Below are 12,796 nucleotides of genomic sequence, written 5' to 3'. Positions count from 1 at the left end.
GAGTCCGACACATGAAATATAGCACAAGTACACATAGCCAGAACAGATGCACAGTCTCTCCGATTTTGTGCGTCTCCGTAGACACAGCTAAAATATCGTATTATTAAAACAAAGGTTCTCTTCAGATGAAGAAAAATCTAATATAGTACATTCCAGTCTTTTTACCCCACTTGAGAAAATTGGTGAAACCTTCTACCCTATTTATCAGGAACTCCTCCAAAGTGTACCGTTTAAGAAAAAATGTTGTAGTTTTTAAACGTTTCAAATTTTGTGGTGACCTGACATCGATTATGGGTGGGGAAATTGGATCGATGCGAAGTGGTCTGGTAGCTCCGGGGCGAAGATGAGGTGCATGTAAAGGCCGGTGCAAAGGAAGATGAAGGGGGACGTCTTCTCCATGAAGGGGGCATCTAGAGGGAGGGTAGATCCTGCCCGAACCACACCAGTCTCATGACGAAACGAGGACGATTGTGTCTACTGCTACTTCCAATGTCTCTTCTCCAATGTGTCTTTGATCTGGAGGTCGATTTGGTGCGTTACATAGAACTCTTGGCGGGACTCACAACAAAGCAAATTTGAAATTGTTTTTTAATGAACTTGTTAAAATTCAGTGTTTTGGTGAATCTCTGCTAAAAATAAGGTAAATGGTGTCAACAAATAGTATTCTTGAACTTCATTCAAAATATTGCAAGTATCTAAAGCTGATTACTCGGAGTTTTAGTTATGCATTGTCATGGCGTGTTTTAGCTAGATGCATCCTTGTGTCCATATTTTCTATTTTTTCCTGACAAGCAAAAGACTTACCATCATCATTAAAGGAAGAATGGAAGTTAATCTGTGGAAAACACGACGAAAACCATTACAAACACATCCACAAAAACAGCCATCATCGAACATGACGTTACATGGAGCCCAGCCGAGCTGGCTATCGATGTTAACGCCACACACATAATAGAGAAGGGAGGTTCCGCCACAAGTATCCATAAGTGTCATCATCTTCCCTCATCGCCGAAGATCCAACGACTTTGGCATCACTGTGGGCGACCAAGAGTGAAGTGATCATCGCAACGTTGATGCACACAATCAACATCGACTCATGCCAAATAGTCAATCACCATGTGAAATCTCCGTTAATTTTCCTGAAGTTCTTGGAAAGACTAGAACCGTTATTGGCAAGGTAGCACAAAACAATTTTTTTGCGTTGAAACAATTTATCATTTATTCATATGATGTTCGTACGCAACTTTGATTTGGCGCACAATTCATGCTATGTTCAATTTATCAACACCAACAAGTATACAAATTTTGTTTGGTAATTTGTTGGGTGGTATTCACCATAATTTGATGGGGCAAATACGCGTGAGGATTTGTGCAATTCTTTGGGAAATTTAGAATTGGCAGATTGAGCGTGCTTTTAACGGTCCATTTTTTTCCGAAAACATTACAGGTTATCTTCAAAGCTACATTGTAAATCTGTACATGGCAATCATTACAAAGTGTGGAACTGTGGATGCACAAAGGCTTAAGGCCTTTGGGTGCAACTGTGTGAAAACAACTGCATGTTTTTGTAACTAGTTTGGCCAGCGTATATCAGTAAGACTGGTCGTATTGAAAGTATCATAAGCGGTATCATGCATGTTAACTAGACTTTTTGAATAATGTGACACACAAATTAATGAAGAAACAGAGGATGTGATATCATATCATATGATACCGTATCACATTAAATGTTATACTACTTTGTGCCATACATGTCAATTAATAAGGCAACCTAAGATACTAACTTGTGACATTATGTATTACGAAAGTAATATCATATGCATGATACTAGTATTTGATACTTCCCATTACGACTAGCCTAACAGATTACATATCATATCTTGTTTATGACTATTATAGTCGTGTTTTGTTTTAAACCTTTTGGTAGTGATGACTTGGACTTATTTTATTTTATAGTTAATAAAACGCATGTGTCCAACGTATGAAGCAGAGTCTGGGTTATCCCTTATCGAAAAAAGTGCATGTGTTTGTGTGTGAGGTGCATATGCGTCGAGTTATTTTGGTTCGCACTATCAACAAAAACAAGTCTAAATTGTGGGTCGTTGCAATCTTAGCCACTGATGAAATTTTCGGTCAATTCTGCTAATTTATTTGTCTCAGAGTGTTTGCAACATTGTAATGTTTTCGTCAACCCAGTGCGAACAAATACTAAATTGACTAAACAGAAAACGTTGTTCCCCACTTTCCTTTATACATTTACTCACCTTTGTTGTGTTGTAACAACATTGTTCAACAATGATAATATTTTTTAAAATCATGGTATTCAGAAGAAATATGGAATCTTGCATTGGATATCAACGATGGATCGACATTTCAATGTCAGCTGAGCAATAAGAATCCTTAGACGACATCATAAATTGTAGCTCAAATTTTTGTTAGGAAAGTAAGTCACAAAACATCCAAAAAAACATGTGTGTCTTATATTTTGAAGGGGGTTGCTAACTCTCATCTATTAGATGAGAAATAAGAGCATCTCCAATAGCATGCGTATATTTGGATGTCTATACAGGGCCGGGCGGACAAAATCCGGGGCCCTGTGCGAAACTAAAAAATGAGGCTCCATGTCACTAAAAACTGAACTACGAGCAATTATAATGTATATATATCAAGCAGAATTTTTTTATAATGTATATAACATAATGTCTTACAAAACAATTGGACGTATAAAAAATCATACCTATTCAATTCCCGGTTGCTATTTATTTGAAAAACTTCATTCTTTTAGTATTCTTTGAAATGAAATCTTCAATGATATCCTCGTAATCAATCTTCTCCAACACTTCACTCTCAAGTGCTACTGTGACCAAATCGTTGAGTCTTTGTTGTGTCATAGTAGTACGCATATAGGACTTCAATAGTTTCAACTTAGAAAAACTTCTTTCTGCCGATGCAACTGTCATAGGAATTGTCAACAGAACTCTATATCAATCTGTTTAGAATCAAGAGAATCCCAGTTTCTTGGGTCAAATATATTAAACTGAAAAGAATCATCAACATCCTCACGAGATGAACTATTCAAGTTAACATCAATATGATCGTCCTCTGCCTCCACATTATCCGTCTCTGGCTGACCATCTCTAGAATCATTGTAAGGAACCATTGCAAGCGCAAGGGTAGAAGGATCAACCGACTGATTACCGGATGACACTTGCGGTGTTTTTTTTGTAACAAATATGTCCATTCCACCTTTATAAGATGTATCAATCAAATTATGTTCTCTATCTTTTCTCTTGCGCTTAGAGGCATCAGACTGATGTTTCCCCATGATGATTTACTTAAATCTATATTACTGAAACACAAGATTAAAAAATACAATTGAAGTTATACATTAGCATATATCAATTAAAGATCACGCGTCAGGATTTGGCAGTTAGACGAACCGTCTAACTCACCTAGTTTTCGGTCATGTCTGGTTGAACTGCTACACTGTGAGTGTGATCTCTAATGAAGACGCGAAGTAACGATCCCTGCTAAAAATTTATTCAAAAATTAGGAATTATGAGTAGGAACCGAAGTTAATTGAAAAAAGGACTCGCTAAGCACTAGGAGACTGGAGTCAGTAAAAGATCAATTCGACGATGCATCGAGCCAACGAGTATGAAATATGGGAGAGGAAGTCAGGAACAGGAAGGTCCGATGAGGCGAAGGCGACGAGACGATCCCTGGATCCCGTTTTAGTACCGTCGCCGACTCGCCCGGTCGCCGACGCGACGGTTTCGCGATCGAGAACAGGGGCCTGATCGAGAGTTCGAGACGATCGAGACGACGGTCTCACCGGATCGTTTTTTTTACGGACGATCTGTTTCCATCTCACGAGATCTGTTTTTCCATCTTACTCACGATCAGGAGCCTCGGGTGATCGATGCGGTAGAGCCAAGAGTAGCGCTCGATGGCCACAACTCCAACGCCTCGTAGCCCAGTGCGGACTTGATCTGATTTTTTTTACGAAATACTAGGCCTACATATAAAATTTGGGCCCCCAAAAATTATGGGCCCTGTGCGGGCCGCACACTTGGCACAACAGTGGGCCCGGCCCTGTGTCTATATATTCATATAGACAATGGTCTAAAAAGATTTCCTCATATACACATCCAGTTTTGCATCAGAACGTCTATATACAGGGACCATGACAGGTGGGCCGTTGCTGGGGAGAGGAAGAATTCATGACTACAACTGAGTTTAGACAACACCTTCACATTGTCCAGGCATGGACATTATCGAGGTCAATTTAAAGGATGTGTATATTTGGACGACCATATAAACAAGTTGTTGGACGTCTGTTTTGGGCTCACGTTGTGGAAAACGATATAGACATTCATATAGACAAGCTATTGGAGATGCTCTAACCAAGTCAAATCTAAGTCCTGCGTCATTTGGTGTTACGCAAAGATTGGTACAAATTTCCCTTTGTCTTTTTGTTTCTTTAATCAAATGGTGTAGAAGTTAGACGAGACTTTGTTAATTGTCATCTTGATAGAATTAGCAAATTCAATTTTGAAGCTAGAGGCGTGTCCTATTATTTTGTACTACAACGTAATTTGGAACCCAAATTATTAGGATTATTTTAGAACGTAAACTCAGGATTATTTTAGAACATAAAGTCAGGTGTTGCGTTTGTCCACATTAAACAACTACTTCGAGGTTTAGGACCCAACAGTATGTGAGTATTTTAGGACCTACTACATCCATCCTACTTTATTGGTCCCCTTTTGCAATTTGTGCTAAAATATAACCTCAAATTTAACTAATAAAATTGTAATGCATATAACAAAAAATAATATTATTAAAAACTATGTTCAAATACAAATCAAATAAATATAATTTTTAATGACATGCATTATTATTATTTTAGTTAAATCTATGATCAAAATTTAACACAAAATACTAAAAGGATCAATAAACCAAGACGAAGGTAATCTTGACTTTATACTCCATTGAACTACTAACTGCTGCTAAATTTCATTGATTATAAATCATCCAACGAATGCTTTCCTTTGGTTTGACTTGAAACATTACCCGCATGAGTACTACGAAATGGGCGAGAGAGAGAGAGAGAGATGGTGAGATCTGATCAAACCTATCATTACCATCACAGGCTGTCGAAACTCGGAGTACGTAAAACTTGTAATTAATGTAACGAACGAAAGAACGCATGAAGAAGAATAGTCCAGCCAGCTAGCTCCAAGTTTCAAAGAGAGAAACTTAACTTCAAATCTAAAAACCACAAGAACACGACTCCCCCTGCTGCATGCATCCAGCTAGTACGAATGAATGACGACGGCGATGATGATGATACCTCTCTCGATCGAAACCACACACATCAAATCGCTTCTTTTCTCGAGTCATTTCATCTCACACACTCCTGTCGTCGTTCAATCTCCATTCACATGCCATAAATGTTGTGTGACCCTTCGCTTCACTCGCAGATCCGCCCCAGAGATATGCCATGGCAGCAACCACCATCATTGCTCGGCCACTTCTCGAAGCAAATGCTAGGCTGGCTGGCTCGCCGCGTGCCTATAGGACCTAGTCGGTGTACCCTAGGCGCTGTAGCTCCTCGCCGAGCCCACGGTCGTCGCCGTTGTCGCTGCTGCCGCTCGCGCCTTGGACGTCCTCGTCGGCGTGGGTGGACATCGTCGAGGACGCGCCGTCGCCGGACGACGAGGGCGGCGCCATGAGCTCCAGCGCCAGCGGGTCCACGCCCGCGGCCTGGCCCTTCCGCGGCGAGGACGGCGACGGCATGGGCGAGCGGGGGACGAGGAGCTCCGGCTCGGTGAGCTGCCTGCCGTCGCGCGGCGGCGAGAAGACCACGGGTAGGTACTCGTCGCTGTCGCAGGGGAACTTGGAGTTCTTGAAGTGGTCCTTGAGCGCCTCCAGGCCCTGTGTGCATCACGCTCATTGGTTAATTAACACGGCGAGCTACGTAGTACTGCTGTGGCATAGGTGAACCTTGTCAAGATTCATGGCATGCAGATGCGGTACACGAGAGTACGTACCTGCACGCGCGCGTACGTGACTTGGCAGATCTTGCGCGAGTTGTACACCTCCCATGGCTGCTTGTGGAACGCCTTGTACAGCCGCACGGCCGCCTCCGGCGTGGTAAGGTTCACGAACCCGTAGCCCACGTTGCACTTGTTGCTGCATGCCACAACAAAATTTAGACGTTCATTTGAAGATATAATACGAGTGATTAATTTAGAGCTAGTACTACCAAAACCTTGGAGTAATCTGCCAAGGAAGAGCTACACTATTTTATACTCTAGTTTAGTTGGAGAGGTCAAAAGCTTTTGGAGCTACCAGTAGATTTTTTTTTACTATAGATGTGAAGCTGGCTTTGGGCAGAAGCGCACCAAGTTCCTCTTGTCATTGGGCACTGATGGCAGGTCTCTTCTCAGCCTTTGCTTCGTGCAAGCGGAAAGTTGGCAGCCAAACAAGACACAAAAGAAAGTGTGCTTGAAATTAGCCAACACCAATTTTCATACTTTGAACACCACAAAATACATGAACGCTTTTACATCCGATGCAACTTTTCACCGCTACTCCATGATTCTCTCACCCAAAGGTTTGCTTTTATCCATGTCGTGCTGGCCTTGATATGGAAGCGCATGGCATGCCAGCAGGGAGGGCTGTGCAAAGCAAGAAAAGCAATTGGCAGGGTGGGAGGGAGGGAGGAGGATCCTAGAGAGGCAGCAGATGTGCGAGAAAAGAAAGACAGGCGAACACAGGCCCCTTTCTGATCGATCAGCCGGGCCAGGCGACGCATGCAACCAAAGAATTCATTGCATCAAAACGAAAAGGATCCGGTGCCATCTCCAATTTCTTTTCCATTTGGGCTAATAAGACCATGGCACAACAATGCTGGCGCAGACCAGGCAGCACAGGGCGTGGTAGTAGTACCAAAAGATGACCCCCTCCACCCCACACAAGCTCAAACAGCCGGCCGGCTAATGGCCAAGAACTTGTCCTGGTTTCTACCAATTTTGTAATTTTGTAGCCTCCACATTTTTCTACCACAATTGAACGACCTTCTCATACTAGAACAATTTTTATTTTAAGTTGTAAATTGAGCGTGTGTTCGTGGGATTGGGCGCCATAAAATATGAATGCAGCAGCTTATAGTTGGGGGACTCACTTGAAATCTATGGGGAGGTAGAGGAAATCGTAGGAGGAGAAGGGCTCGCCGCCGCCTTCGCCGGCGTCGATCTTCTTGTTGTACTCGATGCAGTGGTTGTCCAGCATGTTGAGCAGCAGCTTCTGGCTGCGACGAACAAGAGATCACCATGTCAGGCACACAAGGCCGAGCACGAGCTAGGCAAATCCTTCACACAATTCTAGCATGCGCCCATGAAATATAGTACTAGTAGTAGTAGCATTGTTGCGGCAAATGCGGAGGATGACACGACGACCTGTACTTGTTCGGTATGTTCCTGATCATCACGGTGGTCCTCGTCTCCGCTTCTTGCGTGTCCGTGTCGGCGGCGGTGGTGGCGTTGCTGTCGGCGGCAGCGGCGGGCTGTTTGAACTCGAAACGCGTCTCCCACCCGCCTCTCCAGCTCTTGGGGCCTCTCCAGCTCCCCACGCGGATGACTCCTTTCTGTGGCTGCTGCTTGCCGGACGCCGACGCGGTCGCCGCCGCCTCGGAAGCCGAAGCCGGAGACGACGACGTCGTGTCAACGACAATTGTGGCTTTCTTCCCGCCCTTGCCCTTGCCCTTCCGTTCTTGGCTTGTGCCACCCTTGGACCGATCGCCCGCGTTAGACCTGGAGGAGCACCTGCTCGTGGTAACCACCTCTCCCCTCGCCTTGCCCGTGCCGGTCGACGACGACGACGGCTGTTTCGCCGGAGACGGCAAGGGACGCCACGCCGCTTGCAGCCTGGGCGGTGTCGGGACGATGGGTCGCGGCGACACGAACCCGCGCCTTCGTGCAATTCACATATTTTAGTCGACGGACTGGATGGGCAAGTGAGGGGCAAGGCGGTGCGCAGAGAATTACCTGCGTGCGCCGGGGATAGAAGGGCGCGTGAACTCGAGGATGAAGCGGTGGCCGAAGAAGTCCCGGCCGTTGAGCTCGGCGAGCGCCCGGGCGGCGTGGCGCGTGTCGAAGAACTCCACGAATTTGTGGTTCGGCCGCTGCGCGGACTCCCTCACATCCTTCAAGGGACCTGCAAACAAACACCAGTCGGGCATTACAGGAGAATTGTGGCGAGAAGTGTTCGGTGGCTCGGTGCGGTGGTGGGTGCGTACCGTAAGCTTGGAAGGCCTGGCGGAGCTCGGAGAGGGAGACGTCCGGGAGCGAATTGAGCACGACGAGGGAGCCGCGGTTGGCGCCGTCGTCAGGGAGGGTGGAGGCAGCGGCGAAGTGAGCCCATACGGCCTGGCCGAGGACGAGGCCCCGGCAGTCGTCCTGGTGCCAGTCCCACGCCGGCGGCTGGGGTGGCCAGGCGGTCGTGGCGGCGTACAGCTGGCTGAGGCGGCACTGCTGCCGCATGTGCTGCTCGCGCACCGCGGTGACGGCGTTCTCGGCGGCGCGGAGGTCAAAGAAGTGCACGGTGGCCACGCCCTCGGACGCCAGCGCCGGCGCGTCCACCGTGCGCACGTCGCCAAAGGGCGCCATCGCGCGCGCCACCTCGATCTCCGGCGTGTGTGGCGGCAGCAGGCTGAGCACGACCGCGCGGCTCGCCGGACCGTCGACCGCCGTCGCGGCTACCGTCGGCACGGGGAGCCCAATCTGCGGCGGAATCGCGACGGTCTGCGGCTGTGGCATGGGCATGGCCATGGCCATGGCCGTCGGCGGCGGCATGACCGGGAACGGCGGCGGGCAGTAGAGCTGGTGCGGAAGCGACAGGAACGGCGGGGGCGGGTAGGGCGCGCCAGCACTAGGGTAGTACTCCTGAGCTCCGGCGTCCAGAATGTTTTGAGGAGCTCCCGGCATGCCGGCCATGCCACCACCGCCTCCTCCCACCCCGTCCATGGCACGTGCAGGCCGAATTGGAGCAGCGGCGGCGGCGCTAGGCGGAAGATCTAGAACATTCTTGGGATTAATTCTCGGTCGTGGCTGCAAACCGCGATCAAGAAACTAGGCTAGAATTGTACTTGAGCGGTCCCTCTCTCTCTCCCCCTCGCCCGCCTGGCCCTTCTTGCTTAGCTGTGGACTGGGTTGGGTGGAGTACCTGGGGCTGGGGGGAAGAGGAGAGAGAAGGGCGGGGAGCTCTTTTTATGGAAATGGTCGCGGGAAAAGAAAGCAGGTGGGCTTTTATTTGGGAGTCTACAGGAACAAGGGGGAGGGAGGGAGAGCGGCTGGTCTCGGGAGGAAAAAGCGCTGCCTCCTGCGCCCGCTGCGGTGTCTTGTGTTGTGCGGCTCGGATCTTCTGTGACGCCAGAACGTGTTCATCTTTCGGGGACATGGATGATTCCGAGAGTTTGTTACAGCTGTTGTGTCATGTTGCACGGATCTTCTAGCTGCTGCACTGATTAGATAAGTTCACTGTAAGAAATTCTACTGTAAAAATGAAACCCTGTTTTAGGGGGAAATGTAAAAGACTCTCGATATTGCAACTTTAAACAACTCTAGGTTATACCCCAAAAACGCATGCCCCTACGAAAACAGTATAGGTCTCGCCCTAAAATGGATTTGTGATACCGCGTGGCATCAGACGAAACAGATCCGGTAAAAATTATTTCGATCAGACGGGAACTCACTAGTCACTAGTTGAATTTATGACAAGGTCCATATAAAATAGCACAACACACCCTAAAATCAAAAGCTAGATTACAATTGGTTCCCCCGAAGACCTCAACGAAGCAACTCGCCATGAGCACACCGGGGCGCCCAGACCGGAATGAGGGCCCAACCGGTGCTCTGCAACAAAGCGCATTGCACGGGCGTGGGCTTGGTTGGCACCGACAGCTGGGCAGCGAGAGCGCCTACGACAATGGACTTGGGCAACAACACGGGGCTTAGGTGGCACTGACAGACAGCTGGGCAGCGGCAGCACCTACGACACATACTTGGGCAACGGCGCAGGCTTGGGTGGCGCCGACAGCTAGGCAATGGCAACGCCTACGACAACAGACTTGGGCAGCGGCGCGGGCTTGGGTGGCGTCGACAGCTGGGCAGCGGCAGCGCCTACGACAACGGACTTGGGAAGTGACGCCGGCTTGGGTGGCGCCGATAGCTGGGCAGCGGCAGCGCCTACGCCAACAGACTTGGGAAGCGGCGCCGGCTTGGGTGGCGCCGGCAGCTAGGCAGCGGCAGCGCCTACGACAACAGACTTGGGAAGCGGCGTCGGCTTGGGTGGCGCCGGCAGCTGGACAGCGGCAGGCACCTACGACAACGAACTTGGGCAGCGACAGAGGCTTGGGTGGCGCCGGCAGCACCAACGACAACAGACTTGGGAAGCGGCGCCGGCTTGGGTGGCCCCGACAGCTGGGCAGCGGTAGCGCCTATGACAACGGACTTGTGGAGCGGTGCGGACTTGGGTGGCGTCGGCAGTTAGGCAACGGCAGCGCCTACAATAACGGACTTGGGAAGCGGCACAGGCTTGGGTGGCGTCGGCAACTGGGCAGCGGCAACGCCTACGACAACGGACTTGGGCAGCGGCGCGGGCTTGGGTGGTACCGGCAGCTGGGCAACGACAGCGCCTATGACAACGGACTTGGGAAGCGGCACCGGCTTGGGTGGCGTCGGCAACTGGGCAGCGGCAGCGCCTACAAAAACGGACTTGGGCAGCGGCGCGGGCTTGGGTGGTACCGGCAGCTGGGCAGCGACAGTGCCTACGACAACGGACTTGGGAAGTGGCACCGGCTTGGGTGGCGCCGGCAGCTGGGCAGCGTCAGCGCCAACGACAACGGACTTGGGAAGCGGCACAGGCTTGGGTGGCACCGGCAGCTGGGCAGCGGCAGGGCCTACAACAACGGACTTGGGCAGCGGTGCGGGCTTGAGCGGCATCTGCGCCTACGACGCCGGACAGAAATAGTGGATCGGCGGCGGCAGCGCGTCCTCGGCCTGCACCCGCGCCCTCCACGGGGCCGAACGCCTCTTTGTGTCGTGGGGGCCCTGTTGCAAACCTCCACGGCCATAGGGGGCGGCGGGCGGCGGCGACGCTGGGCTCGTCGACGTTGGGATCAACCCAGGTGGAGCGGTTGGTGCTGAAATTTCCATCCCATCAAGGATAGAAAAAAATGTGAAACGAAGAGGAAAAACTGGAGATATGGCGGACGCTGATACGTCTCCAACGTATCTATAATTTATGAAGCATTCATGCTATTATATTATCTGTTTTAGATGTTTATGGGCTTTACTTTACACTTTTATATCATTTTTGGGACTAACCTACTAACCGGAGGCCCATCTCATATTGTTGTTTTCTTGCCTAATTCAGTGTTCCGAAGAAAAGGAATATCAAACGAAGTCCAAATGGAATGAAACCTTCGGTAAAGTTATTTTTGGAACGGAAGCAATCCAGGGGACTTGGAGTGCACGTAAAGGAAGCTTCGAGGTGGCCACAAGGCAGGGAGGCGCGCCCACCTCCCCTGGGCGCGCCCCCCACCCTCGTGGGCCCCTCGTGGCTCCCCTGACCGACTTCTTTCTCCTATATATCTCCATATACCCTAAAAACATCGAGGAACAGAATAGATCGGGAGTTCCGCCACCGCAAGCCTCTATAGCCGCCAAAACCCTCTCGGGAGCCCTTTCCGGCACCCTGCCGGAGGGGGAACCCATCACCGGTGGCCATCTTCATCATCCCGGCGCTCTCCATGACGAGGAGGGAGTAGTTCATCCTCGGGGCTGAGGGTATGTACCAGTAGCTATGTGTTTGATCTCTCTCTCTCTCGTGTTCTTGAGGTGATACGATCTTGCTGTATCGCGAGCTTTGCTATTATAGTTGGATCTTATGATGTTTCTTCCCCTCTACTCTCTTGTAATGGATTGAGTTTTCCCTTTGAAGTTATCTTATCGGATTGAGTCTTTAAGGATTTGAGAACACTTGATGTATGTCTTGCCGTGCTTATCTGTGGTGATAATATGATATTCACGTGATCCACTTGATGTATGTTTTGGTGATCAACTTGTGGGTTCAGTGACCTTGTGAACTTATGCATAGGGGTTGGCACATGTTTTCTTCTTGACTCTATGGTAGAAACTTTGGGGCACTCTTTGAAGTACTTTGTGTTGGTTGAATAGATGAATCTGAGATTGTGTGATGCATATCATATAATCATGCCCACGGATACTTGAGGTGACAATGGAGTATCTAGGTGAAATTAGGGTTTTGGTTGATTTGTGCCTTAAGGTGTTATTCTAGTACAAACTCTATGATAGATTTAACGGAAAGAATAGCTTCATGTTATTTTACTACGGACTCTTGAATAGATAGAACAGAAAGGATAACTTTGAGGTGGTTTAGTACCCAACCATAATCTCTTCGTTTGTTCTCCGCTATTAGTGGCTTTGGAGTTACTCTTTGTTGCATGTCGAGGGATAGTTATATGATCCATTTATGTTATTATTATTGAGAGAACTTGCACTAGTGAAAGTATGAACCTTAGGTCTTATTTCCTAGCATTGCAATACCGTTTACGCTCACTTTTATCATTATCTACCTTGCTGTTTTTATAATTTCAGATTATAAATATTCATATCTACCATCCATATTGCACTTGTATCACCATCTCTTCGCCGAACTAGTGCACCTATACAATTTACCATTGTATTGGGTGTGTCGGGGACACAAG

General features: G+C 48.6%; 1 protein-coding gene across 3 annotated transcripts; it reads right to left on the bottom strand.

The window, feature by feature from the left end:
• Window positions 1–5,093: 5,093 nt before the first annotated feature.
• Window positions 5,094–9,271, bottom strand: LOC123071864 (protein terminal ear1 homolog). 3 transcript variants are annotated; one of them, XM_044495436.1, is made up of 6 exons: window positions 8,306–9,271; window positions 8,055–8,223; window positions 7,464–7,979; window positions 7,193–7,318; window positions 6,057–6,198; window positions 5,094–5,940 (listed from the first exon to the last, which is right to left on the bottom strand). In XM_044495436.1, exons 1-6 carry the CDS (start codon window positions 9,030–9,032, stop codon window positions 5,587–5,589), a joined length of 2,034 nt encoding a protein of 677 aa, XP_044351371.1. In that variant the 5' UTR covers window positions 9,033–9,271; the 3' UTR covers window positions 5,094–5,586. The 3 variants fall into 3 exon arrangements, with proteins under 3 accessions (XP_044351371.1, XP_044351373.1, XP_044351372.1); XM_044495438.1 differs by having other exon boundaries at window positions 5,095–5,940; window positions 7,473–7,979; XM_044495437.1 differs by having other exon boundaries at window positions 5,105–5,940; window positions 7,467–7,979; window positions 8,306–9,268.
• Between the last annotated feature and the right edge of the window lie 3,525 nt (window positions 9,272–12,796).

This window comes from Triticum aestivum, chromosome 3B (genome assembly GCF_018294505.1).
Source record: "Triticum aestivum cultivar Chinese Spring chromosome 3B, IWGSC CS RefSeq v2.1, whole genome shotgun sequence".
Taxonomy (NCBI): domain Eukaryota; kingdom Viridiplantae; phylum Streptophyta; class Magnoliopsida; order Poales; family Poaceae; genus Triticum; species Triticum aestivum.
This window is presented reverse-complemented; position numbering and strand designations above follow the sequence as displayed.

Coding starts and splice junctions, on each gene's coding strand:
- LOC123071864 (XM_044495436.1), bottom strand. CDS start 9,032: ATGGACGGGGTGGGAGGAGGCGGTGGTGGCATGGCCGGCATGCCGGGA. Junction 7,980..8,054: donor TCTATCCCCGGCGCACGCAG/GTAATTCTCTGC, acceptor AATTGCACGAAG/GCGCGGGTTCGTGTCGCCGC. Junction 6,199..7,192: donor TACCTCCCCATAGATTTCAA/GTGAGTCCCCCA, acceptor TGTGGCATGCAG/CAACAAGTGCAACGTGGGCT.